The 27,968-nt window shown below is 37.5% G+C and overlaps 1 protein-coding gene across 1 annotated transcript in view; it reads right to left on the reverse strand.

Annotated features, from left to right (window-relative positions):
- The window catches only part of Plppr5 (phospholipid phosphatase related 5), a 145,772-nt gene that overhangs the window by 21,906 nt on the left and 95,898 nt on the right, over positions 1-27,968 (reverse strand). The window contains exon 4 of the mRNA XM_004663955.2: positions 10,842-11,018. Coding sequence (XP_004664012.2) covers positions 10,842-11,018 — 177 coding nt within the window. The remainder of the gene's footprint in view (positions 1-10,841; positions 11,019-27,968) is intronic.

Here is a 27,968-nt window from a genome sequence, read left to right on the forward strand (position 1 = left end):
AGCGAGACCCAACCTTGAAAAAACAAAACAAAACAAAATTTAGAAGTCTAAAAATCATAACATGTACTATGATATTTAACATCAGAATATGATCTATTTTCAAGCTAGCATTTGTTTTTGATTATCCCATGTCCTAGAAGAATAATAGGTTGGACACATAAATCAAATTCTGATAAACTGCTACCTCAGCTCTACTGATGGCACCAAGATCTTTAGAGTAAAGGATGGTAAGGGCATGGAGATGGGTACATGATAAGCTTTCTATTAAATGCTGTTGACATCTTCATGTCCCTAGAAAGGACTAACAGATATGGGAGGCAGAGGTAGGAGGATCACCATGAGTTCGAGGCCACCCTGAGACTACATAGTGAATTTCAGGTCAGCCTGGGCTAGAGTGAGACCCTACCTTGAGTAAAAAAGAAAAAACAAAAAGAAAAGAAATAGTATCAGAAAAGCTTATCTGGAAAGAGAAAATAGTAAATATAGTAGAGAATTTCGCTAGCTAGGTTGCAGTCTCTGTGGCAACTACCTAACTCTTGCCTTTCATTCATGGATAGTCATGCTTAATGATCCAATAATGATCTTACTAATATAGGCAGCAGGTCAAATTTGGTCAGTAGGCTGAAGTTTGATGATTGACCACTGCTCTATATAACAAAGGATATAATCAAGAACTTTAACCATTACAACAAAACACACTAGCAGCCTCACATCTGTCCCATAAAATATATACACAAACAAACTTAGACACATTATTTCTTTTCATTAGTATTATAAGTTATTGGAGACTTGAAAGAATTGATGGTGAGTCTTCTAAAGTACGATTTGCTGAAATGAAGTAACTATGTACATAGATGGAATTTATGAAGGTGTTTAGTACTAACATGGGTTCCTGAAATCACCATAATTGCTTTTTTCTTTATTTATTTTTATTTTGGTTTTAAAAGTCTCTGTTATTAAGTACTATTCATACTGTATTGTTTATATTATGAAGGTATGGAAAATTCTTTGAAAGGATCTGTCAGTTATCTCTCTTCACCATAATGAAAAGTCAGATTAGCACAACTGAAGCAGCTGAGAATTTGTATGAGAAATGCTTATGCATCTATCCCACAGAGACACTTACCAACTAGTATTTTTTCAAATACTTGTTCTTTAGTCATTTTTTTGCTAGTTATAAGGAAGGATATTTCCACATCTTCTTTACTAGCATATTCAGTATTAAAAAGTCTTGCTTGCTAACTTTCACAAGTTTAGAATTGATTTACCAGTAGTAAAAGTAAGAGAAAGCAAAGGACATAGATTTTGATCCTGAGTCTATTTGTGCTCAGACAGTTCTCTGTCTCAATTAGAAACTGAAGAATTTGCAACAGGTCACTAAGATCACCTCATTTTTTTGTCTGGGAAAGATATGGCAAAATTAACAAATATTCAAAAGTAAATTCAAAATGTGACGGTCTCCTTATCCTGCTCATGGGTTGTCTCAGGGGAGGCCAACATCCTTCTATTCACACCCCAATTCAGTATAAAGGCTTAAGATTTATATTCATCTGTCCTTCCTTTTAGTCTCAACCACTCACTGAATCAACTCAATTTTACTTCCTAATAACCTCGGAAATTTTATTCTATTTAACTAATACAACCAACAACTCCAAAAAAGTAAGCATACATTCTTGCCTGGATTCCTGCATAGCTTTCTAAATTGATCTCCCTATGTTGTTTTATTCCTATTTTCTCTATTATCAATAATGGCGTGAGAACGTTCTTTCCAAGTGCAAATTGTGTCAACCCTTGCAAGCCATTTTTTGTAAACTCTTGTTGATCTTTGCAATCTTTTTTCTCTCAGCGCCCCCCCCCCCACAAAAAAACACACATGTTTTTCTTTTCACCACCTCCTTTGTGGGATATTCTTGTTTCCACCATTTTTGGATGTCATGTCTAACTCAGTCATGGGTGCCATCTCAACTTTACTTAACCATCAAGTCTCCCCTGAGCCCTGACCAGAAAAACTTTACTTGCTTTATATGTGCATGTTTGCTTTGTGCTCTCATGGATCTATGGCTATTTACCAGAACCCCGATCTCCATTGTAAATTGCATATATTGTTAAAGGATTCCTTTGTTTCATGTTTGTTCTTTTAAGCCTCCATGCTTCACAAAGCAAGAGTGCTATAAGGTTTCTGTTTGCCATTGCATTCCCACTGCCACAGCCAATAAAAATATTAATAAATAAGCCCACACTCAGACCATGTATTCTCTCTTTTTTGTTATTGTGTTCTGGTTTTTCAAGGCAGATTCTCAGTCTAGCCCAGGCTGATGTGGAATGTATTTTGTAGTTTCAGAGTGACCTCTATCTCATGGTGATCCTCCTACCTCTGCCTCCCAAGTGCTGGGATTAAAGGTGTGCACCACCATGTCCAGCTCAAGTTTGTGGTATATGTCTATAATTTGACATTAATTTTCCTTTAAGATATCTTTGTTATTTTTTATTATTTATTTTTTTTAAAAGGTTGTAATCTTAGACCCCCCTTCCCCAATTAAACTGAGGGTTTTTGATGGGGTTATTGGTTTTCATTGTGGGGACCAACAGGCATCAGTCAGTCTCGGGAGAGGAGGATAAAGTGACTCAGTCTATTCCCATCTACCCTGAGGCTCTTTCAATCTTTCTTCCCCCACTTCCCCAATGTCCCCTGAGCCTTGGTGGGCAGGACAGGAATTTGATTTGGTGTTGCTTTCTATGCAGGTTCTGGATGTCTGTTTTGATGAGGTTTGAGTGTCCACAGTATCTGCTGCCATTTATACTAGTGGCTTCCACATTTGACTCTCTTCTACAAATATTGCACCAACTAATCACTACTTCATAGATTCTTTTGGTTTGTTGAATATTGACAATATTCTTTGATTCATTTGTGTTCATTTTTTCCTTTCCTATCATTATTGCAACGTGGATTAGTTACTTTCATTTTTTCTGTGACACAATATCTGAAAAGGAGCAATATAAAGAAGGAAGGGCTTATTTCAGATTACAGTCTGAGCAGATACGGACCATTTTGGGAGGGAAGGCATAGCGACAGGAGCATCTGTCCTTAGTTAACATTGGGAGACAGAGAACAATGACTGCAGGCGCTCCTTTCTCTCTCTCTCTTCTTCCTCTCTCATATCCAGCTGAGACCCAGAAACTGCCTCACAGACATGTCCAGAGGTTTGTCTCCTAAACCATTCTAGATCCTGTCAATTTGACAGTATTTAATGTCACAAGTCTACCTCCTATCCCTATAGATTTATGACTAACCTGTAATTAAACAAAATGCATTCAGTCTAACTTCAAAAGTCCCTAAGGTCTTTGCCAGTCTAACATTGCTCAAATGTTCAAAGTCTTTTCTGAAACTCAAAGCAAAGCTTAATTAAAAACCCCTAGGAAATTATTAAAAATGTTACATGTGCCAGTGAATAGTGGTACAGAGTAAATACTCCCTTTTTACAAAGGGGAAATGGGAGCATAACAAGGAGAATTTGGATCAAAGCAACAGTGAAGCACAGTAATTCAAATGCCAAACCATTTACCTCCATATCTGGCATCTAGGGCTCAAATGATGGAATCATCTGTACTCCAACCATAAACCTTGCAATTCTAATGCCTGATGTAGATATGGCCTCTTTATTGGGCTGGATCCATTCTTGGCTGCTGTTTTCCTTCGTAGATATCCATAGTTATTACGTATCTAACATCTTGGGAACTCACTTGCAACACTGACCTTACCTTCACAGCTTCATTCAGTGGCCTCTCAAGGTGACTGCAAGGACTGTCACTCTGCCACACATTGCTGACTTTAGAGGCTCTCTGGAACTATACAGTAAGATTCTACAACCCCTTTAAGAGTACATCTTTCATGCCTACAAAACTAGTTAGTACCATGTGAATGATACTGCCAAGTTCTGCTCCCAGTTCGGGAGGAAGCCTGCCTCTCTTGGACCACAGTTGCATCAGCTTTTGTGTGACTTCCAGGTTGATGCTGGGGAACATTCCCTTAGGCAGTTGCTTTTGAGCAGGGACCCATTCAGCATCATTCTTGTTTAAGCTCTCTCCTTTTGAGTAGCTTTGTATTTTCATGAGAGTAGTCTTGGATCAGCATGTCCTTGATTTCTGATCACCTTCTTGTTGTCTTAGTACAGAGCATCAGGTTTATCTGTAATGGTGTCAATCTCTCTTTTCCTTGTCTATAACTTTAAACTCAGTCACATTTTTCCATGTCAAACTGCACATTTTCATATATTTCTTCTACTTGTTCCAACCTCAAACTCCCTTTACGGACCTATATCAAAGCAGTAAGCAGTTATCATGACACATCCTGAATGCTATCTTATCTTGAATCTTCCTTCTGCCCCAAAATTAATCCATTAGTTTTTAATTCAGCTTCATTCACATTCTCAGGACATGAGCATAATGTAGCCAGATTCATTGCAGAATTCAACATAAACTGCCTCCAGCCCTGGTCCTGATAAGCTGTTTATTCCCCTGAAGCCTATAGGATAGGACTCCAATGTCTCCATTTCTCTTGTCACTCAGGCTTTCTCAAATTCTCACAAGAATGGTTTACTGAGCTAGACTTTTCTAGTCAAAAGTCTCAAACTATTCCACATTCCCCCCTTAAACCAGTTTCAAAGGTTCACAGGGTCAGATTTAACATTGCAATGATAAACCTCAGTAGCAACTTTTTCTTCTACTTTCCTTGATGCTATGACAAAATACTTGACAAGAAGCAACATAGTAGAGATATTTATTTTAGGCTTATAGGAAAAGCAGTCTACAGTGGTGGGGCAGTATGGCAGTGGGAGCAGGAGGCAGCTAGTCGCATTCAATTCACAGTCAGGAAAAAGAGCAATGAATGCAGTTCTCAGCTCACTTTTTCATTTGTTTATTTCAGTCTGGTATCCCAGTCCATGGAATGGTGCCTTCCAACTAGGGTTGTTCACACCTCAATTAAGCTAATATAGAAACTCCCTCCCTGGCATACCCAGGGATTTATCCTCCAGCTGATTCTAGATCCTGTTGAGTTGATAATGAATATAAATGAGAATACATTATAGACCTTGAAGATCAAGCAGGCTTGGGTCATACCTTTTTATATAGATAATATTAGGCAATCAATAACTATTGCTTAGGAAGTCTTTGCTCTATGTGTGCTGTGCTTGAGATTCTGCTATTATTGAGCACAATGTTTATGGCATGAGTGATGAATTTAGAATGCAATGCAACTCCCTGTAAGATGGCAACAGAATGAACTGGGTGTTGCAAAAAAAAAAAAAAAAAAAAAAAAAAAAAAAAAAAAAAAAAAGGGAGAGCCATATAATCAGAGACTCTTCCAAGGGAAACTGGAATTTACCTGAGGAAAATGTCAGGTATGTAAGTAGCTGAGCTCAGTTGTAAAACAGTAAGAGCCTAAGAACCAGTGCTATATGAGTCATGAACAGGGCTGGACTTACTACATAAGGAACTTCACTTAGCCTCTGAAAGGACTCTGGGATTCAAATTAAAGTTATTCACTTGTCCATCAATATTTACTTATCACCTTATAACTATCAGACTCTGCTTCTGATTCTGAGGATAAATAATAAATAAACAAAAAGACTTCTTCAGGGCTGGAGAGATGGCTTAACAGTTAAGTGCTTGACTGTGAAGCCTAAGGACCCCAGTTTGAGGCTCAATTCTCAAGGACCCATGTTAGCCAGATGCACAAGGGGGCACATGCATCTGGAGTTTGTTTGCAGTGGCTAGAGGCCCTGATGTGCCCATTCCCCCCCACCTCTCTCTATGCTTTTTTCTCTTTCTGTCACTCTCAAATAAATAAAGAAAAATAAGCAAATAAATTTTAAAGACTTATTCACAAAGAGTTTAATTAAGTGGAATTGAGGCAAAATAAAACCATGAAATTCAGTATATAAAGCGGTAAAATGTGTTGTGGAGACAAGTAAAGAATGGAATAAGGGAAGCAGTCATCCCTGGGGAGGAGGAGCTGCTCTAAGCATGGCTTAGGAAGGACTCACTATTATAAGAATAAAGAAAGCTAAATGCAAGGTCATATACAGCAAAGACTCAGATACCAGGTTTTCTTATTCACTGCTCCATTTTGTTTCTTAAAATACATAAAAGAAATAAAGTTCTCACTAAAGTAAATGTATACAAAAGATAGAGCTTGTTTGTGATAGGGAAAGAAAGCAATTTGTACCCTAAGAGCAGGACTAAGTACATAATGAAAAGGGAAAGATAAATTCCACCAAGAAGACAGCAGATAGGTCATTGAGTATCTCAGAAATGCAATGGAAGTGTCTGTATTGATGCAGCAGAAAAACTGTAGATTTGTTCTGTTGTTAACAATAAATTGTTACAATGTGGAGCAGAGTATTTGGAAGAAAGTCTGAAGTAAAGGGACAGCAAGGAAATATAGCTACAATAGAGTAAAAAGCAAGAAGTTCTGGTCAGAAGGATAAAGATATCAGGCATGACAGAAATAGTTCCTGTCAAGAATATTAAGTTGAATAGATGAATCATTGGTTGTGGGGGATGAGTCAGGAGAATGAGTCACAAGCAAGTGTGAGATATAGATTGTGGATGACGGGAGGAGGTGTCCTTTAACCAAAGGCTTGGAGTCGGTGAATGCTAATTTTATTTGGGAATCATTTTGGGACCCTATACTCACTGCAAGGCAATTGGAAACACCTCAGGATACTGCAAACCACAGTTGGAGTTAGTACTCAAAATACTCTACTGTGTTGCCCAAGTGAGAAAGTTGGGAGTCATCCGAGATTGCTCCCTATGTTTTATCCTCATGATCTCAATGCCCATCAGACTCTCTCACCTCCTCTTCCCTCTTACAGACTCTCTCTTTCTCTAGGCCACTGAAGTCCATTTTCTGTTATTTTATTTCCTTGGTTATACACAACATGTCTCTTGTACCCTTACCTGCAGTTAGATTTTCTACCAAAAAGAAATTTATAGCAGAAATCTCATAGAATAAAAAATAATGAGAGAAAATAAGCTATCAATTATTGAATTTATGTCAGTCATCTATGTGGCCATTAACTGAATAAACATTACTTTCTTGAACCTTTTGGAAAACTAAGAGATTTTATTAGGGAGGAGTAAAATTGTCCTCATTTAAAACAAGAGATAGGGAGGTTCAGAAAAGCTCAGTACAGTATTCAATGGCACAAACCCAGAACAAAGAGGCTGGGATTAAATTCAGCTGGTGTTGCTTCAACTTGCATGAAATCAGGTAATTGCTCCTAAATCACATTTTAAACAAAAATCCAGATTATTCTTGTGACACACCAAGCCATCCATTCACCATATATGCAAATATATATATATATATATATATATACATACATACACACACACACACATAAATTCCTTTCCCATGGCTTTCTCCTTGTCACTGGTGCTAGAGATAGAGGACTGGCCCATCACAGGATGCCACGCTTTCTCATACACAATCTATGTCTCTGGAATGGAATGTAGCAGAGACTCCAGGCAGGTGTTCTTGTGCTCTGGGTCCTCATTCCTCATGCCAACCTCAGGCATCTAGTAGTGAATAATCTACTTTTAATCCCCAAACAAGACTATAATTCTGTAACTCACATTGGAGATAGGCCTTGTTTATGTGAGCTTGAATCTCTAGTTAACTGAAGACATTCATGCTTTTAAATGATTGTGAACAAATATTGCATATGTAGTTGTATGGTTAAAGAATTGTTTTTGCATGAAGTTTATATGGAATCATTTTTCTCTATGTATCTTAATGTTTAGGGGGGAATCTTGGAGTCGTATAGGGTATACATTCTTATTTTTAAAAAATATTTTATTTATTTATTTATTTGCAGGCAGAGAAATGGGGAGAGAGAAAGGGCATGCCAGAGCCTCCAACCACTGTAAATAAACTCTAGATATGTGTGCCATTTTGTGTATATGGCTTTATGTGGGTATTGGGGAACTGAATCCAGATTCTTAGGCTTTGCAGGTAAGTGCTATAACAATCTTTCCATCCCACAGTGCACATTCTTGGATTGAACACACACAATGGAAAGTCTTGAGCTTGTGGGGTTTCCATAGTCCAGTTCATCATCCAATATACTGTGGTCAGATGTGAACATGTCTGGGAAGAAACAAGGTTAGGTTTGAAGGGTTCTGGTTAAGTCATTAAGATGCTCCCTTGAAGTACATGGAAGATGACTACAACAGCCATTAGGAAAACTGATGAGATTCCAGGAAAGATTTTCTGGACTTGAGGATCTAAAATGCAATGATATCTGTTATTAGCTCTTCAGATTTTGACTACCAGTGTACTATTTGCCTATGATCATTTATATAGTATTTTTAAAATATGTTTAGTGTGAACAGTTATGTGTGTGTACGTGTGTGTTTAAATGTTAACCTTTTTCAACTGTGGTGAATAAAAGCAAGGTAAAGATTTGGATCTAAGCTTGGGCCCTGGTTTCATGTGACTACAAGTTATTTCAAAGGGCAAGAGGTGTTAAATCAGTCACTTTGGCTCAAAGCTGTTGATATACTTAGGTGATAAAGTTTGACAAAAACTGACTAACAGATTTGGAAGTAAAAAAACTGTACCCTAAACCAGGAATATATTGTGTAACCAAGCAACAAAACCTCAGCCATTGGAAGGAATTGAATCTCTTGTCATTCATGGCTGAAAACTATCAGAATATGACCATATAAGGTGAATACTGATTGTGGCCAATCATGGTGTTCTCTGACCATATATGACCTGTGGATAGGATGGTCATGCTGCACTAACTTTGAATAAGAATATTGCCCAGTTCTGGAACTTTATATACTTTTTAGGCTTCAAAAAGCTTTGTTAAATTTAACTCATGGGCTTGGTGAAATAGATCAGTGGATAAGGGGCTTGCCACACAAGAATGAGGAGTGGAGTTCAGATCCCAAAGCTTACATAAAAACTGGGCAGATATGACACTCCCTTTGACCACAGTACACTCAGGAGGGAGATACTGGGTATCCCTGAGATTAACTGGTTACCGAGACTAATTGAATCAGGGACCTCTGGGCTCAAGTGAGGGACCCAGCCTCAGTAAAATAATGAAGAAGGGGATCCCAGAAAGACACCCAATATCAACTTCCTGCATGGCTAGTACATACACATACATATCAAAAAAAATAACTCATTGAAGATCGTTTTATCTCCTTTTAATGTTTAAGTTTTTGATATTTTTCATACATATATCTAATGTATTTTTATCACATTCACCTTCTTCCTTATATTATGAACACATATAAACATACTATGTTTTGGGTTTTTAACAGATGTGCTTAAGTCTCTGAGTGGCCTTGGGAATCACAGCAATATTGTAAAAAGAAAACAAAACAGGATGTCAGATAGTTATGAGGTCATGGTCACTACTTAATGAGATAACTCTAGAGAAAAGTCTATTTCAAATGCCAGGTATGTAAATTGTGCTCAAATATGTAACTGAAAGGATTCATAGACAATTTTGATTACTGGTTATTAACTAGTGAAAGAGGCAGAGGAAGAAACCAAGTAACAGCAATTCAAGTGGAATCAGAATTAAAGTGTTTCTTTTTTTTTTTAATTTTTTAATTTATTTATTTGAGAGCGACAGATAGAGAGAGAAAGACAGATAGAGGGAGACAGAGAGAATGGGCGCGCCAGGGCTTCCAGCCTCTGCAAACGAACTCCAGACGCGTGCGCCCCCTTGTGCATCTGGCTAACGTGGGACCTGGGGAACCGAGCCTCGAACTGGGGTCCTTAGGCTTCACAGGCTAGCGCTTAACTGCTAAGCCATCTCTCCAGCCCCTAAAGTGTTCCTTAAGTGATGTTGTATTCATACAAAAATATCTTCATTTATAGGCCACTCACTTGGCCATCTAGGGAAAATGTTATATGCCCACACATATGATGGATTTATGATATGTAAAGTCAGACTAAAATTCTCCAGCAACCAAATCCTACAGGTAAATTCCAAGTATGTTTTATAATGGGATATAGATGTTGTGCTTACTCTATGGCAAGACATTGTCACCGCTCTTCATCAAATGTAAAATGTAGTTGTTGATGGTAAGTCTTGGGAGCTATCCATGAGTGTTTTAGGTACTTGGTGAAGTGCTGCATGGCATAAGCCCATGCTATGGGATGACAGGTGACTTGGGGATTCATATACAGCACAGACAACAGACACCTGAACCCTCTGGAATAGATGCTCCAGGTGTAAGCTATCCTAAGGAAATTTCAAAAATATCCAAATAACTTACTCTTCAAAACTATTTGGGGAAAAAACATTTTTATCCTTGTTCCATTTTTATGAAAGTATTTCCTTCACTTTTTAGTGATTTATTTTTCATCTCAAACCCGACTTTGGGAAGAATAAATGAGAAAGTAGGAAGGAATGAACAACTTAAAATATATTTTATCATATATCACTTTTATTTTCATTTTATTTTATTTTTAATTTTTTGTTTATTTTTATTTAGTTATTTGAGAGCATCAGAGAGAGAGAAAGAGGCAGATAGAGAGAGGGAGAGAATGGGCGCGCCAGGGCCTCCAGCCCCTGCGAACAAATTCCAGATGTGTGCGCCCTCTTGTGCATCTGGCTAACGTGGGTCCTGGGGAATCGAGCCTCGAACTGGGGTTCTTAGGCTTCACAGGCAAGCACTTAACCACTAAGCCATCTCTCCAGCCTGATATATCACTTCTAAACAAACTCAGTGATTCATGCTTGCATTTTTTCAAAGATGGATATTCAAGTTCATTATAAACCCCAAACAATCTAAAAACAAATTGTACTTACCAGAAATACTGCTATAGATATTCCCACAAGAAAGCCTGCTATCACATCTGACCAATGATTTCGATATTCTGCTACTCTGTTGAGTCCCGTAAGAAAGGCCAGGCACATTAATCCCAGGCACAGAACTGGTTTAGCAAGTCTGGTTCCTTTGGCTTTGATCGTGTTGGTAATGTACATCTGAAATAGGAAATAAAAGCATGGCTTTGTATGAAAGTATTCCTTCTTACACACATGTATATTACATACATATGCACACACACATATTTTGTAGGTTTATGGGTCTTATGGTTCCAATCCTTAACTAAAATTTATGATTTTTTTAAAAATGTTTTTGTTTTGAAACATAGTCTTGCTTCAAGCAACCTATAAAACAAGAGCTTGCAATACTCCCATCTCCTCCTCCTGAGTGCTGAGGTTACTGACATACATCACTAGTATGTCCTTATTTGTGTACTCATGCTTGAGTGTACCAGTGCATGTATGTGTAAGTACAATATGCGTGCATGTATGTAGAGGACAAAGGACAACCTTGATCATTGTTCTTTGAGGACAATTCCATCCAGCTCTTTTTGACATAGGGTATGGTCTCTCATTAGCCTGGAGCTTGTCAAGTAGGCTCAACTGGCTGTCCAGTGAGAGGACCTGCTTGTCCCCACCTCCCCAGTGCTGGGATTATAAAATAGTGCCTCCATGCCCAGCATTTTTAGTAGGTACCAAGCTCAGGTTTTCATGCTTGCAAGGTAACCGTTATTGAGTGAAGTACCTCATCAGCTCCCTGGCCTATAAATATTTATGGGGTTTCTTGAATACAGAACTTAAGAGTAGCAATATTTTAATCTTACTTTCCCAACATAATGAGTTCTAACTAATGACCAAATCTATGTGACATCATTAATCGTCTAGGAGCACCAGGCAAAGATATACCAAGTGGTCTTTCTTCCCACTTTTAATATATCTATCACTTCTTTATCTCATTTTAATTTACATATTAGATCAATATCAAAACCACTGTTAGAAGAAGATATTGACAATATTTTAAATGTATTCAGTTTTACTGCTATCTGGAGAGTATGCATACTTGGATAAAATCAGAATTGTGAATGAATGAAGATTTCCACAAAAGATTTTAGTGTGAAGGGATTATGCTTCTATATTGACATCTGAAATTGTGAAATTACTTTGCTTAAATTTATCAACCAGAATGAGGAAAACAAAATCATCTGATTTCAATGACTGAAGTTGTCAAATGAAAACTAAGCAAAGCAATGAATAGATACACATTTCTTTCATCCTCACTTGTGCTTGTAGACAGCATACAGTTGATTGGACGGAGTGAAACACACCCAATATGTGAGGCAACAAGTGTCTGTATCCCAATCTGACTTATTCTACAACTGATATGCTCGTAATTTAACTTGCATATTACTCTATAAGCAAATCTGTTGACTGCAAGTGGGAAGAGTCAGGCATCACTGAAGTCAACAGCAACAGAACTACAAGAGAGGCACCTTATAGTACAATTAGATCCTATGATATTAATTTTATGGTATTAATAAAAAGTAAGCATCTGGTGGAGAGACTGCTTCATGGGCAAGGTGCTTGCCTGTGAAGCCTAAGGATCTAGATTCAGTTTTCCAGGACCCATGTAAGCCAGATGCACGAGGTGGCACATGCATCTGGAGCTCATTTTCAGTGGCTAGAGGTGCTGATGTGCCTATTCTCACTCTCCCTTTGTTTCTACCTCTCGTTTTCAAACAAATTATATATATATACAAATAGGGTTAGGGTTATATATATTTTATACACACACACATATACATACATACATATATATATATAATTTATAAATTTTTAAAAATAAGCATCTCAAACTGACAGCATATATAGAAACAATAGATGACAGAAGAAGCTCTGTGAATACTTAAGCCATCCAAATGAAACTACTCTTCTCACTAGCCAAGTTCTCTCCCTTTACAGCCTATTCTAGGTCTCAATATTTTGAACAAAAAAAGAATTCTTTCTGTCTGCCTATGATATTGGGAGCAAGCTCTATATATTCCAGGTCTGTGACAAAGAGCTTAATAACTTCAGTTATAGGGACAAACATAATGTCATCTAGAAGGAAACAGGATGTGATGAAGAAGATATGATCTTGCCATTCTGACAGGATGAATTAGAGAACTCTACCCTATGGAGTAACAGGTAGGATAGGTTGCTTCAGATTTACAGTGATGCTACTGATAGGGTAACTACCTGTATGAGTGAATGAAGTATGGAATTTGAGCTGCTCATGGGATTTTCTTTGTTTGATCTTACCTAACGTTGGCATTTCTTCACACCTGTGTAACCCCTAATGATAGGTTATCTTTACTGAGACAAAAGTAAAACAAAATTGAATAATATGAATGCTGTCAATATTAATTATAGCTCTCGTGTAATAAGTGGTTGGTGTGCAGGACAATATTTTGAACAATACCTTGTTAAATCTTTAAAATAACTTTGTGACATATATCATTATTACACTTCCTTTATAGATGAAAAATGGAATAAAGATTAAGATGAAACCAATGCAATCAAGAAAAAGTATATAATGAATACTATACAGCTTGATTTTTGAGGTAGCCTTATTGAGAAAGAAATATAAAATATAGGGAAAGCTCTTAAATATTTCTTAAACACTAAAGTAGCTCCTAGTTTCTTACCTGATTCTTCACTGATTTATTGTGGGAAAGAAATGGAGAGTGCACAGAAACTATCAGAGACTACAAGAGAGTTGGGATTACATATCAAAGAAGAAGGCCACCATAGTATCCTAAGAGTAAGGCTGCAAGTACATGCTGTCATCAAAGGAAAATGAGGCCCATGTGAAAAATCTCCTGGAGACTCTCTACATCCTTGGTAAATGTTTGCCTCCAGAACTTCCCAAAAGTCCATTTCTAAGATAGCCTGTCCTTTCATTTGGTCAGGTGGGGAGCTCCATCAAACCGACAGGCTTGGGCCCTTGAATGCTGACTCATTCCCCTAATTACTCAAACAACTCAACCAAGCTTCTGTGGAGCCCCAAGTGGCCTGGCCCCTATTAAAACTAATGAAATAGATCTCATGTCAGAAAAAGCTTAGTATTTTGCTTTTCCTCAATTAGATCCTGCATTAAACACAAGAAAGGAAATAGAGGTTTAGATGTGACAGAATTTCAAAGGCTTTTGGAATTTCACAGGTATAACAGTATGTTGGATCCCAATAATGCTTCATGAAAGTGCACATGTGTTTCCAGCACAATCAACATGAGGGAAATTAGATAATTTTCATTTGTACTTGTTCTTCAGTCCTTTAAGAAAATAAGTGCCTTTAAACCAGTATAATTATATTATCCTTACAGAAAGTAAATTAATGCTGATTTGCAGAAGAGGAAATTATGGCATAATAATCTATTAAGCAACCTGGGTACAGGGCAGGAATTGATTATTTATACTATATTCATTTGTAATTCACTTATGAAACCATCTATGTTAACCAGATGTCAAGATGCAGCTATAATAAACACAAACAGAAGGATGGTGTGACTTGATCTGGATGATATTCTCTTGGTCCTCAAGGATCTGTGGGTACTCACTACCTTCCATGGCAACCTAACAAGCCACACTAGCATGCCCTCCTCACCATTCCACAAACATCTCTTACACCATGATGCAGAAAGCCAAAGCTGGTCATCTGCTCCCTGTCAACTTCTTGGTGTATATTCTTCTATGTGTTTCTCTTTGCTTATACAAATATATACAGCAATTAACAAAGATATAGAGGTGCTTTCATACCTGTTTGCTTTATTAAACTATACTCACAATGACTCTACTACTCTGTAGTGTGAATAATGACCTTGTTATAATAAACATCTCACTTTGGGACAAATTGAGGAAATACACTATTTATAAAATTTCCATTACAAAAAATAAATTTCAGAAAACACAAATTAACCTACTGTGCAATACAGGCCATGTTATCTTTTCAAGTAGGAGAAAGCCAGTGTTTGACCCTCAAGGAAGAACATGGGTAATCCCAGCAGAGGGAACTAGGAAGTGTGAGGGTAGTTCTCCTAGACCTGGGAGACAGCAACCAGCTATGAACTCTCAACTAATATTTCTTGTTCTCCTCTCACAATACTTTCCACTAAGTTTAGTTATTATTTATGTTAGATGTTTTCTTCCCTATAGCTAACACATAGAGATCAACTCTGCTCCATCATGGCAAGCCCAGTGCTTGGCACTTTGCCTGACTTACAAGCAGTACTCAGTAAAGACTAACTTTACAAAGAAAAGAATGACAAGCTTAAAGGACACAAGTAAGAGAGCATAGAGAATTTTGTGTGAGTAGTGTTCTTCACCATATACACATATGTTTATAATATTCCAGCAGAACAGAACCTTTGTTCATTCACTGCTCTGTCTGTGATGAAGCAAAGGTTATTTCTTTCTCTTTCCCTCCCTCCCTCCCTCCCTCCCTCCCTCCCTCCCTCCCTCCCTCCCTCCCTCCCTCCCTCCCTCCCTCCCTTCCTTCCTTCCTTCCTTCCTTCTTTTCTTTCTTTCTTTCCTTCCTTCTTTTCTTTTGTTCCTTCTCTCTCTCTCTTTCTTTCTTTCTTTCTTTCTTTTTTTCTTCTTTCTTTCACAGTAGACATTCCAAAATATTGTACAAAAGAAGTCTGATGACATGGGTAGGGAAAAGTAAACCTGAAATTTTCTATTGTCCTAAAGTACATTGCTTTTACAAACTATCTTAAACATGTTTATTTACTTGCTTATTTTATTTCTCCTTTTTTGTTTGTCTTATATTGCTGCACAGAGGTAGCACTTATAGGAAGAATGTCAGCCAGTAAAGGTGTCTATGAAGTATTTTAGAAGCCCAACTTAGGCTCCTGTGATATTCCCTACAAATACTACCTAAATTATATGAGTCCATAAAGATGGTACCCTTCCTTCCCTAGTGGTAACAGAGAAAGACTTGGAGAAGCTGTGCCCTCTACCTCTGAATGGTGGAAGGAACATAGAAATCCTCTGGAAACTGGGAAGGGCAAGAAATGAATTCTGCCTGAGAACAACTTTGAAATTTGTAGTCGGCCAGATGACAACTTGACTCTAGCCTAGTGAGACCCATGTTGGACTTTTGATCTCAAACACTCTAAGACAGAATATTTGTGTTGTTTTATGTCTCTGAGTTTGTGAAATTTCCCATGGAGTCAGTGAAAAGCAACAAGATTCAGTCAACATATGTTTAATGGATGAATGAGTTGAGCATTTAGAATTTGCAAAAATGTTTCATCAGATGAGTTTATTTTGCCTTAGTCAAACTGTCAAACTGGAAAGAACTGAGTGGGAGTCATAGTTCTGTCACTTTCTAGACAAATCTAATCCAGTTTTTATATCAGATGCAAGTGGTAATTGCAATATTATCCCATTGTGTTGTAAGGATTAACTACTGTAACACAGGTAGAGTGCTTAGCCAGAATTTGGACTATAATAAATTCTAAGTAAAGCATACAACCAGACCTTGACTGTGTGGGAGTACCTGGGGAAGGAGCATCATAAAGGCCATGCATTTTGGAACTTTCTTCCTTCTCTTGTCTTTATGCTTCCTTCATTTTTCCATGTTGTTTTACTACCTTTTCTCCCTTTTAAATGTTCTACCCAAAGACATTTACTAAATGCTTACAGGCAAGTGATGATCACATATTCTTACTCTTTGCCTCTTTCTTCCAATAGACTAAACAGCAACTATTTTCTCCATGAAAGTAATAATCAGTGGCCAGATATGACTAGCCTTGACATTTAAGTGCTCTTTGATATTCTAGTTCTTCTACAAAAATTTAAAGCCAGGATAAACCTCATTAGGATATATGTAACATTGGGTTGGTAATAGAAGAGGTATTTTAAAAGGAGACAATTGTAGTACCACCTCTCTTTTTGACTATCAGACTATTGAAATGATGGATCACAAAGAATTCAAGCTTCCTGAGAATCTCATACTGGTTAAAGGAAACATGTTAAGACATATCCTCAGTCAGAGAAGGAAACTGTTTTCTTATGTTTGGTACTGAATCCTATCAGGGTTGCCCTCCTGTGAGGCACAGAATCCAATATGGGACCTTGAGTTATTGCAGTGACCAAGCCTTTGAAATACCACCATGCAGCCAAGTCTTTAATTCTATCTGATTTTAGATAAACTTAATGTCAAATCTAGCATTTAAGTAGATAATTAGGCAAAGTTTAAGTATTTGAAACTAAATGGCTATACATACATTTTTTACTCCATGGATTTTATGAAAGCTCAATGGGGTTCAATATTTCAGAATAACATAATTTAAGAAAAAAATCCATGTAATTTTCAAAAATATTGCATCAATTCCATCACTGATTGGTGCTTTACTATTTTAATTTTTTGTATAGGTAGGCATTCAGTCCATATTTAGGCTGCCTGTGTTTTTTCAGATATTATTCATCTACCTTTTATAATATTAATATGTAAGCATTTAAAAGAGCACCCACAGGCTAGAAAGATGGATTAGTGGTTAAAGTGCTTTCCTAACAGGCCCAAGAACACATGTTTAAATCTCCAGGTTCCACATAGCAAGATGCACAGTGGCACAGGGCCAGCGTTGCACATGCACCACAAGGGGCACACAAGTCGAGCTCATTCACAGTGGCTGAAAGGCCCTGTCACGCCCATTCTCTTTCTCTCTCCCTCTTTCTCTCTCCCTCTTTCTCTCTCTCTCAATCAAAAATAAAATTAAAATAAAAAAAAAACCAAGTAAAAGAGCACTCACCATACCAAAATGATTTTGAAAAGTATTTGAATTTTTTAGGTTAGAGTTTAACTTTCTATTTTTTTTATATTACAATGATTATATAAGCTACATAAAATGTTAATGAATTACTTAAAATAATTAATTTAAATGAATAAACTCTTTCATTGTTTCTGAGCTTAATTATCTTGAGTAATGCCAATTTCCCATTGATTAGCACCTTGATCTTAGATACACAACTAAAATCTGAGTCTTAACTATGTCACTGACACTGAGAAGATAAAATCATATTCAGGTTGTAGGAGTTAGCGGAATGTTTTATTATTACCACAGGGCACATAAAGATTTACATTTGAATTGGGACTAGAATAAAGGAATAAAATGATATATATTTTCAGTAAAACTACATAGTTGACAGGAGGAAGGCATAGGTACAAAAGTCCTTACAGTATCAGAGAAATCAAGCATTAATATCCAGCTTTTTGTAGCTTCAGCAAGGCACCTAATAAAAGTATACATCATCACAAACACAGAATTTATCCTGTAACTGATGTCCTTGAATGGGTAATATTAGGGAATCACAATTATGATGTAAGTAACAACCACTTCAGTGTTTAGGACCAGCTGGTACAGGCAGTTAAGATAAGAATATGCCCAGTAACTCAGCTGCCATCAGTACAATGGCCAATTGATGGTGTGGCTGTGAATAACAGCCTCTTCATCTCTGCTTCAGTTACCTAATCCTTGAAGTGCATCTATGGCTGATTTCACATGGAAGCAAATTCTTTTCAGTGTGATCCCCTGATGAATATGCTGCATGCTCATCAGCAAGAACAACAAAAATATTGTTATTTGACATTGTCATAAATGGAATCAATAATTATTGCTCACTTAACATCTGTTTTACATATGCTAGTAAAATGTAAGTTGATGTTTCTATTAACACAGACTCCATCTTATTTCTTTTTCTGCCACAAAAAAAAAAAAAAATCAATTTGTGGCATGTGAGGTACTACCTAAAAATACAAGAATTTGATTGCTTTGATTTAAAGAACTCTGTTATCTCTGAGATTTAAACAGCTCTGACTAGGAAGAAAAGAACAAAAATTGATGAAAAAGAACAATCTAGGGCTGAAGAGATTAAGGTGTTTTTCTTAAAAGTCTAATGACTTGGATTCAATTCTTTAGTACCCATGTAAAGCCAGATATATGAAGTGGTACATGTATACGGAGTTCGCTTGCAGTAGATGGAGTCTCTGGCATGCCCATTCTCTCTTTCTTTCTCTCTCTGTCTGACTTTTCTTGCAAAATAAATACATATTTTTTTAAAGGAGCAATCCAGAAGTTTTTAAACACTACAAAATAAATATGCAGTAAGTTGAATGTTAAGGAAAAGTTAAGTGAAAAGTATATTTCTTGTATCTGAGTAATCCTTAAAACTGAATTTGTGGTTAAATCTTTAGGAACCAAAATATTCCTGGACTTTTTTTTCAGTTAAGGAGAGAAATTGTGATTAATAATGATATCATTATATATAGCATCATTGGACGAATTACACCATTTACCTGTGAATCATGTAGAATAAGAAAAAATGTATTTAGAAATGGGTTTTTGATGTTAAGATACTGTCTTAAATTTTTAACCACAGGAAGGCACAAATATCTTAAAATGATAAACATACTGTAAGGAGGAAGCTTTTACCACAAGGATAAAGAAGATCGCACTCCTACTCATATGTGTACAGAGCGAACGTTTCCATTGCTATAAGACACAACAAGAGAGAATGGGCCAATGCAAAACAGTAACCATGGGGCAAACATCAAACATCTGTAGTTCAAGTCCAACATCCATAACTGGTAAGGATAGTCTCTAGATTTACTATTCTGCCCCTCCAGCTGGGCTTAGTAACTAGGGAAAACTCCCATTCTGAGCCAACAGTGCTTCCTAGTAGCCTTTTCACAGTCCTGGTATATCCAAAATATCATCAGGTCCCATTACAGACCAAAGCTCCAACTCCATACATTGGCCTTTCCAGCCTTTAAAATAAGAATATCCTGTTTCCCATTCCTCCTCTTAGCAGAGGCTCCTGTTTACCTTCAGACAGTGGTTTCCCTGGTCTCACTATCAGGGACAACATGCCCTACCTCACATGCCACATCTCACAGCAGTTCCAGGAACTGTGTGCATTTCATGACAAGGCATACAGTGACACAGCCAATTTGAGAAAATAAATCATTGTCTTGAGAAGCAGGTTAGTTTTTAGTCACTTCCTTTCAAAAGAGTTTGCATTCTTATTCATTTAGTCTTTTCTGGGTAGAAACACCTCATGCATCCTTTCCAGTATAAAGCAGTTGGCCATCTTTAACAATAGCAGCTTCAGTAACCTAAAACCTGCCTCTGTGCCAGTAATTTCAAAGTTGCTTGAATTAATTTTTTTCCAACTTTACATTTTATATCTCTCAATGTATATCTTTTGCCAAGCATATCAGTTCATTACTTTTAAATTCAAACACAACTAAACTCTCAAGGCTGGGTTAACAAAAAAAAAGAAAAAGAAATACAAATGGCCTTTATGCCTGTAGCCCAGTTCAACAAAGTTCTCTGCAGTTTTCCTTTTCCCTTTGAAAGTTCACAAGCAAAGCCTCTAAATAAAATTCTCTCTTTATTTAGCCTTTTCAAACTCTTACCAGTATAGTCCATGAAACTTGACTTACTGCTTTAGAAGGCATCTTCAGTTCCAAGTACCAAGTCCATGGCCATGTTTCCAGAACAAGATAAGACCCATATGGTCAGATTCATCACAGCAACTCTCAATTTTCTGTTATCAAATTTCTATTATAGTTATCTTCATGCTACTGGGATGGACATCCAAGCCAGGCACAGTTTAGGAGATGAAGGGATTTATTTTAATCTTACAGATCCAGGGGAAATTCCTCCGAATGGTGGAAGTTGGACCCATTCATAAATCCAAGCAGAAGCACCAACAACAGCCAGCACCACAAGCACACACAGCCAGCTCACAGCCTTTCTGCATGTCTTTAGGCTGGAATACAGATCTGCCCCCAAACACCTTGGGGCTTGATCCAAGGATCCTCCTCTAGTGATATCTCCTTCACCCAGGTGCTGGAAATCCAAGTCACAAGTTTTAGTGAAGCACCTGAGTCTATGGAGGACACACATTCGAACTACCACAGTAAGTGTTCCGTGGAGTTACAGTTCACACGATGTCCTAAAACTTAAGAATGTCCTTGCAAGATATGTCTGATTTAATTCCTAACCCTCACTGGGTGTGTGTCAGGGGGAGGGATATTTCTGGTTCAGGTGTCAGGAAAGGCCTTTCTTTCCTCTCTCTGGCTCATGGTCTCAGATTTCCCTCCTCATATTCTTCCTTGACTTCTAACTCACTCCATCCTTGTCAGGGAAGAGGCGGATGGAGAGTGTGAACTCCTGAAACCCCTTTTCCCAGTCTCAGCAAGTTTGGGGCTTATTCCTACAGGTTGCCAAAGATGTCAAGACATACCTCTGCTTTTTTGTTTCTTTTTACCTTAAATCACTCAGTCAGCTTCAGGGTAGTGTATGAGCTTATATATTTTTTCATTTTGCTACCCAGAAACTTGTTCCTAACCATTATGAAAAGGGTTATCATTATTATAGCACAATATTATATCTTTTTCTTCTTTACAAGCTTATGGGGGTTAGTCATATCATTTCACCTTGTCTATATGACTAGCATCATGCTTGGCTGACACAATAAATACTTAACTATTTAAAAATTTAAAAAATAATGAAGGGGATGGAGAAATGGCTTAGCAATTAAGGCACTTGCCTACAAAGCCTAAGGCCAGATTTGATTCTCTAGTACCCATATAAGCCAGATGTACAAAGTGATACATGTGTCCGGTGCACCCATTTTTTTCTGTTTCTTTATCTGCCTCTTTTTTTCACTCTCTCTCTCTCTCTCAAATAAATATTTTTAAAAATAAATGAATAAATATTTTTAAAAACTTAATGAAGGTTATGAATCAAAAAATACAGTAATGTGAATAATCCCTCCACATTTGTATTTAACAGAGGAAACTACGACATAGAAAGATTAAGTCACTCACCCAAGGATGTAAGGCTAGTGGGTAATGAGGTAAAAACTCAAATTCAAGCAGATTATCTACAAAGTTAATGTCACAGCAGTGATGCTAAATGCAGTAGGAAGTCAGGGAATTTGATCCACTTCAGTGCTGAGAGTGAGGTGGGACTCAGAGTCCAGTGAAGTAAGAGTACGCTCTGAGGAGGAACTGGGAGACCTGGAAATAACTCACAGTAATGGACTGAAGGTTTGGTGAGTGTGGTTTGTGTGTGACTATGAAGAAGGGAGTGATAGGAAATTAGTCCAGAAAGATTAATAAGGGCATGTTATCAAAGATTTTTTTTGTGTCTAATGGGTTTGGATTTTCATTTAAAGGAAGTAAGATACCCATTAAAAACACTTGAGAAAATGGCAATATAACATTGATTTCTTAAGTTATATTTAATTAACAAACAATAACTGTGTATATGTATGAGGCATGATATAATATTTTGGTTATGCATATAGGAAAAGTCATTCAATTCTAACCTGTCCATACTGAAGCCATTACCCAAAGCTAACATAACCATAACTTTATCAATTTATCTTCTGTCTTTCTCTCTGTCTCTTTTCGTCTGTGTGCATGTGTGTTTTTGTTAAGTATAAAGTGTTCAATCATTGAGCTACATCAATAACCCTTATTATTTGAGACAGTGTCTCACTAAATTATCTAGGCTGGCCTTGAATTTACTCTATAGCCTATGTAGGATTCTAATTCGTAATCCTCCTGACAGCCTCTAGGGTAGCTGGAGTTTCAGACCTGTGCCACTGGGTTTGGTGAATATTTGATGTTTGGAATGATCTGTTTGGTTGAAGAGGTTCTAAGTGTTGGGGTGTCACACCCTGGCCTATCTTTGATAAACAGATCAGAATGCCCAGGAGGTCTAATTTCTGAGATTGGTCTTAAGGTGGATGTGTGTTATGTGTAGCCCAAGTGAAGGTCATTAGTGGAAATGAATGTAGTGTGAGAGAAGGGGAAAGCATGACTAGTCCTTAATCTTCTAGAATTTATTCATTAAGTGAAGCTTAGTCCTGCAATCTCTATTCCCATCATAGTAGACACACCAAGAATGAAAATGTTTGACCTACCTTCCAAGTGCTCCATTGTAATCAAAATCATCATTCAATAATAACTTTTAAATGAGGTAAAGTTTGCTCAAAAACCTAACAGAACTACCACATCACTCAGCTATGGGCTCCTCCAGGTTGAACTCCCAATGCCGCTGCGCTCTCCTACAAGATGCTTCTTCATCACTGCTTGTTGCTATGCTCTTCACAACAGCAAGGGAATGGAATAAGCATAGATATGCATCAACTGAGGAATGGATAATGAAAATGTACATATGTACAATGGAATCCTATTCCATCATAAAGAAAAATGAAACTATGGAATTTGCTGGAAAATTGATGGAACTAGAAAATATTATATTGGATGAAGTAATGCAGGTACAGAAAGACAAATACCACATGCTCTCTTTCACATACATATCCTAGCTTAGAACCTTATTGTGGGAGAGTGCATAGAGGAACTAAAATGGGGCTCACAAGAGGCAAAATAAATGAGGCCTCAAGAGGGAAAGGTAGGGAAGTCAGCAGATCTTAAGTGATAAGAAAGTCAAAGGGGGATGCTAGGTGTGGGGTAGTAGGGTGACAAAGAGATGAGGCAGAGGAGGGGGGGGCATGTTAACAATACTAAGTATTTGTATTAAAACAGATGCAAAAATAGTGAGTTTTAAGTACATAATGGGTACATAATGAATGCTTAAATCGGCTTTGGAAAGAACCATATGATTAGATTTGGCTCCAAGGATGTCTAGCCATGTTTAGGACATAAATCTCAGTAGGAATGCATGACGAGGAGAAAATTTACCAGTCTGTTCTCAATTTTTAGCTTTCCTGTGACCTAGAACCTATTTGGTAACAGGACACAGCTGATGATGGGACAGCGCTGGAGGTACTCATACAGACAGGAAACTGTGGTTGTCAAGAGTCTCATCCACAGGTTAAAATCCAGCATAGAGGGGAAAGAAATATAGACTGTTTCTAGATATATGAGAAAAGGTCTCCTGGAATATCACAGAACATGTTGTATATGCCTTAAGAGGCATTGAACAAAAATTTAAAAATGGACTACAGTTTCATTAGAGGAAATATAATAGAATTTTGTTTATTTATATATTTATTTTTTGTGAGTGGGGGGATGGTGTGTGCATGCATGTTCATATATATGGACACAGGAGTGCCAAAGGTCAGTATTTGATTCCTTCTCTCCAGCTTGATTTGAATAGTGATTAGAAACTCTCTTTGCAGAGACTGGGTTGGTCTGCCCAAGCCAAGGAAAACGTACAGCCACAAGACACTCAAGCATGCAAGGAAGTAGCCTTACCGGAGCCTCAAGAGGAGAGTATGTTTCTGCTTGAACCTTGGATTTAAGGTTCCTGGCCTCTATGAATGTGAGAAAATGTTTTTATGGTTTCAAGCCACTATGTTTGTGGGAAATTGTCCTGGCAGCCCAAGGAGACCCATGCATTCCTCAACCACCGGCCATCCTGCATGGCTCTCTACCAGAGAGGCCAGTTCTATTTCACCTCAGGCCCATCTACAAAACCACATATTTGACATTTTACTAATAGTTCTATCAACACTCCGAGATGCCCTGGGTATTGGCCACCCTCAGATCACAGTCTGAGTATCTTATCAGCAAATTCACAGAACTAGATGTCCAAATGTTGTTAGAATAACTCATAAGTTATTCAATGATCATTTTGAATGTTTTTAAGTTAATCAGTTTATAATTTTGAGTTTGAAGACCAACCACATCCTAATATGTGGTACAAATGATCTAATCAACATAAAAATATAACAAAATGAAAAATCTGTATATTTGAGTCCTTTCAGGAATCCCTTATGGGACACAAAGATGGTTAATGATAGTGAAAATGACTACAGCTGCCAATGTATATCTATGACTTTGAAATAAAAGATAAACATCACAGCTGAAGAAAATATGAATTGTGTGTGACTGCCAAATAAATACAAGGTAGAAGCTTGCTGTACCAAACAAATGAACAAACAAATAAAACTAAGGCCATATTTAATAGTTCATTATCACCTGACTAACTTTTTGGGGTGTCTGTGTTAAAATTATATCATTGGCTAAACTTATTATTAATTCATAAATATGAATTATGGGATTAAAAAAATAAAAGTAAATTATGGAAAATCAACATGTTCCTAAACCTTATTTCATGAATTCTAAAGCAATTAATCAAAGGGTTTCTAGATCCTCTATGAGGCTGTGGGAGGAGTGATAGATTTTTATGTACATTAAAGAACTGACTACATAAATTCACAGGACCAAGTACAAAATGAGATAGAGAGACATCATGGTAAAACTTGTTATGAACTAACTATAAGCCTGACAGTAGTGCAGTGAACCCAGCCTAAGCATTTCTGTGCATAGGCCTTGTGTGAGTTCTAGTTACACACAAATGAAGCTGGCCCTGCATATGATAATAATCCTCTTTAGAAAAGGTCACAGGAAATTGCCACCTTGTTTACATTTCCTTTTGTCTGTATTTTCTCTTCCCAAAAGATACTTTAGAAAATCACTGGGACATTTACATAAAGAATGAATGAATGAATAGATGGAATTTGGTAATATTAGAAAGGCTAGTAGGGGATTTTAAAAGTATTTTGTCATTTATTTATTATTTGCAAGCAGAGACAGAGAGAATAGGCATGCCAGGGCATCCAGCAGGTACAAATAAACTCTAAGTTTGTATGCCACTATGCATCTGGCTTTATGTGGGCACTGGGGAATCAAACCTGGGTCCTTAGGCACTGCAGGAAAATGCCTTAACTGAGAAATCTCTCCAACCCCTATGATGGAATTTTTATTAGTAATGCAGTTTAACAATGAGTGTATGAACTGTCTGTGCCTATGGGAGTGACATTTTATCACCCTAAAGAGACATTTTATATGGCTGGTCAACTTTACTCTCTCATTTTGTGCTTTACTTGATATTTGAAATAATCCCAAAGTTATAAGCTGTACTGCAACAGCATTTCATGAATCAAAAATGTCTAAGAAAACTTTTTGAGGCAAGAAAAAAAAAAAAACAACTGTAAGACATAGTTAAAAGCCCCTACAAATCTGTTAAAAAACAGATTTGCTGAATGAGTGGGTGTCATTCTAAGTTACAGCTGAAAGCAAAGAATGTGAGACCACAGAGCCCATTAAGAACACTTAAGCAAAAGACAAGCCTAATTTTTATGTGGTGGCTTCTTCTCTGCTTTTTGTCTGGTAGGTTTACAGTGGTCTCTTGCTTGTTACTTTATTAGAAGACAGCATCACTAGAACTCCACTAGGCCGTGGCCAGATAAGTGACAAAGATATATGTTGGAAAGGATCAAACTTTTGTTCTTGGATGACTATAGAGACATTAAGAAGGAATATAGAATTCTGAACTGTTTTCACCCAGGATATAGATAATGTTGGTTTACTGGCTACTTGACAGAGGGAGTGCAGGGGAGGAATTCAGAGAGTGAACTTGGAGAGTGTGGAGATTTGAATATAAAATGCCCACCTAGACTCACATGTTTGATTACTTAACCCCCAGTTAGTGGAACTGTTCTAGAATGTTGTGTCACTGGGATTGGAGGTGAGGTCTTGTAACCTGGCCCCACTCCCTGTTCTGCTTCCTCTCTGCTGAAAGGACGATATGACACTGGATTCCTGCTCCCACCATGCATTCCCATCCATGATATGTTTTCCCTTGAAACTGTAAATGGAATTAAACCCTCTCCTTCTTTAAATTGGTCCTAGTCAGTATTTATTTTTCCACCAATGAGTTTATAACTGATATAGAGGGCATGTTGGATTTGAGTTCAGATGCTGACTGGAGCATATAATAGCTGCATGTCTCAGGGTAAGTTCTTTTTTTTTTTTTTAAATTTATTTATTTGAGAGTGACAGACACAGAGAGAAAGTCAGATAGAGGGAGAGAGAGAGAATGGGCGCGCCAGGGCTTCCAGCCTCTGCAAACGAACTCCAGACGCGTGCGCCCCCTTGTGCATCTGGCTAACGTGGGACCTGGGGAACCGAGCCTCGAACCGGGGTCCTTAGGCTCACAGGCAAGCGCTTAACCGCTAAGCCATCTCTCCAGCCCTCAGGGTAAGTTCTTAAGCTTTCTTGAGCCTTAGTCTCCCCATCTTTAGTTGAGGAAATCTAGTCATACCTACAGGATTGGGTTATAAGGATTAATTAAATGAGATAATGTATGTGCACAGTCCTTGAACACATAATGGAAGGAAATTAATTATTACTCAGAGGTTCACACAAATACAGTGTGTTCTTTTTTAGGAAAAATAAGATTCAAGTCTCAAGGATTAGGGACTTTTAGAATATAAAGGATTCTGAAATTGGCTGCTGAAGTTTCCAAGTCCGATCTATACATGATACCAAGGACATGACTAGGAAAAGCCATAGACTCAACCAGGGACAGAGATGTCAACCAGCATCTCTGAGTATAGCCCAGGAGCCTCTGTGTGCACAGGTACCTGGGCTTGCTTATGGATGTGCAGCTGGACATCCTGATCCCTTTGTGATGTATGAGTCCCCCTGAGGTAGCATCTCTAAACATGAGATGGATGGAAAACTTTCTCAGGTGAAATCAGGATGAAGGAAGACTCAGCAGGGGGGCACGTGGCTTCTTACTAAGTGTCAAGTTGCATTATCATTGCCTCTCTTGGCTCTTAAAAAATTGGCAGAAAAAATGCAAATGATTGATTTACTTAAAGACCTAAACAGACCTATTTATTCAGAATCATTGATTCCCTGCCTTGTACAGGCACAGCCTCCTAAATTTTTAGTCTTGCGGGGAGTAGGGGGCACCAGTTTAAGAGACTAAAGAGAAGAGCACTGAATACATGGTTGCATTTGCTTTGTCCCACCAACATGCTATTCTTAGTCTAGATTATATTTATACCATGATCAGTATTATGATGGTACTAAGTAATTACTCTCAAATCTCAGGAAATTTATAATTTGCATTAGTTAAGACTACACAAATAATAAAACTAGGCTAATTTTTAACCATTTTAAAGGCCCTTTGGTGACAGAATATGCATAGTGACTTGATAAGCATGGGGTTTGTCCCCAGTACAGGAAATAAAGGGCAGGAAGAATAAGTCTTATAACATGTCTATCTGGTCT

The sequence above is a fragment of the Jaculus jaculus genome, chromosome 19 (assembly GCF_020740685.1).
Source record: "Jaculus jaculus isolate mJacJac1 chromosome 19, mJacJac1.mat.Y.cur, whole genome shotgun sequence".
NCBI lineage: Eukaryota > Metazoa > Chordata > Mammalia > Rodentia > Dipodidae > Jaculus > Jaculus jaculus.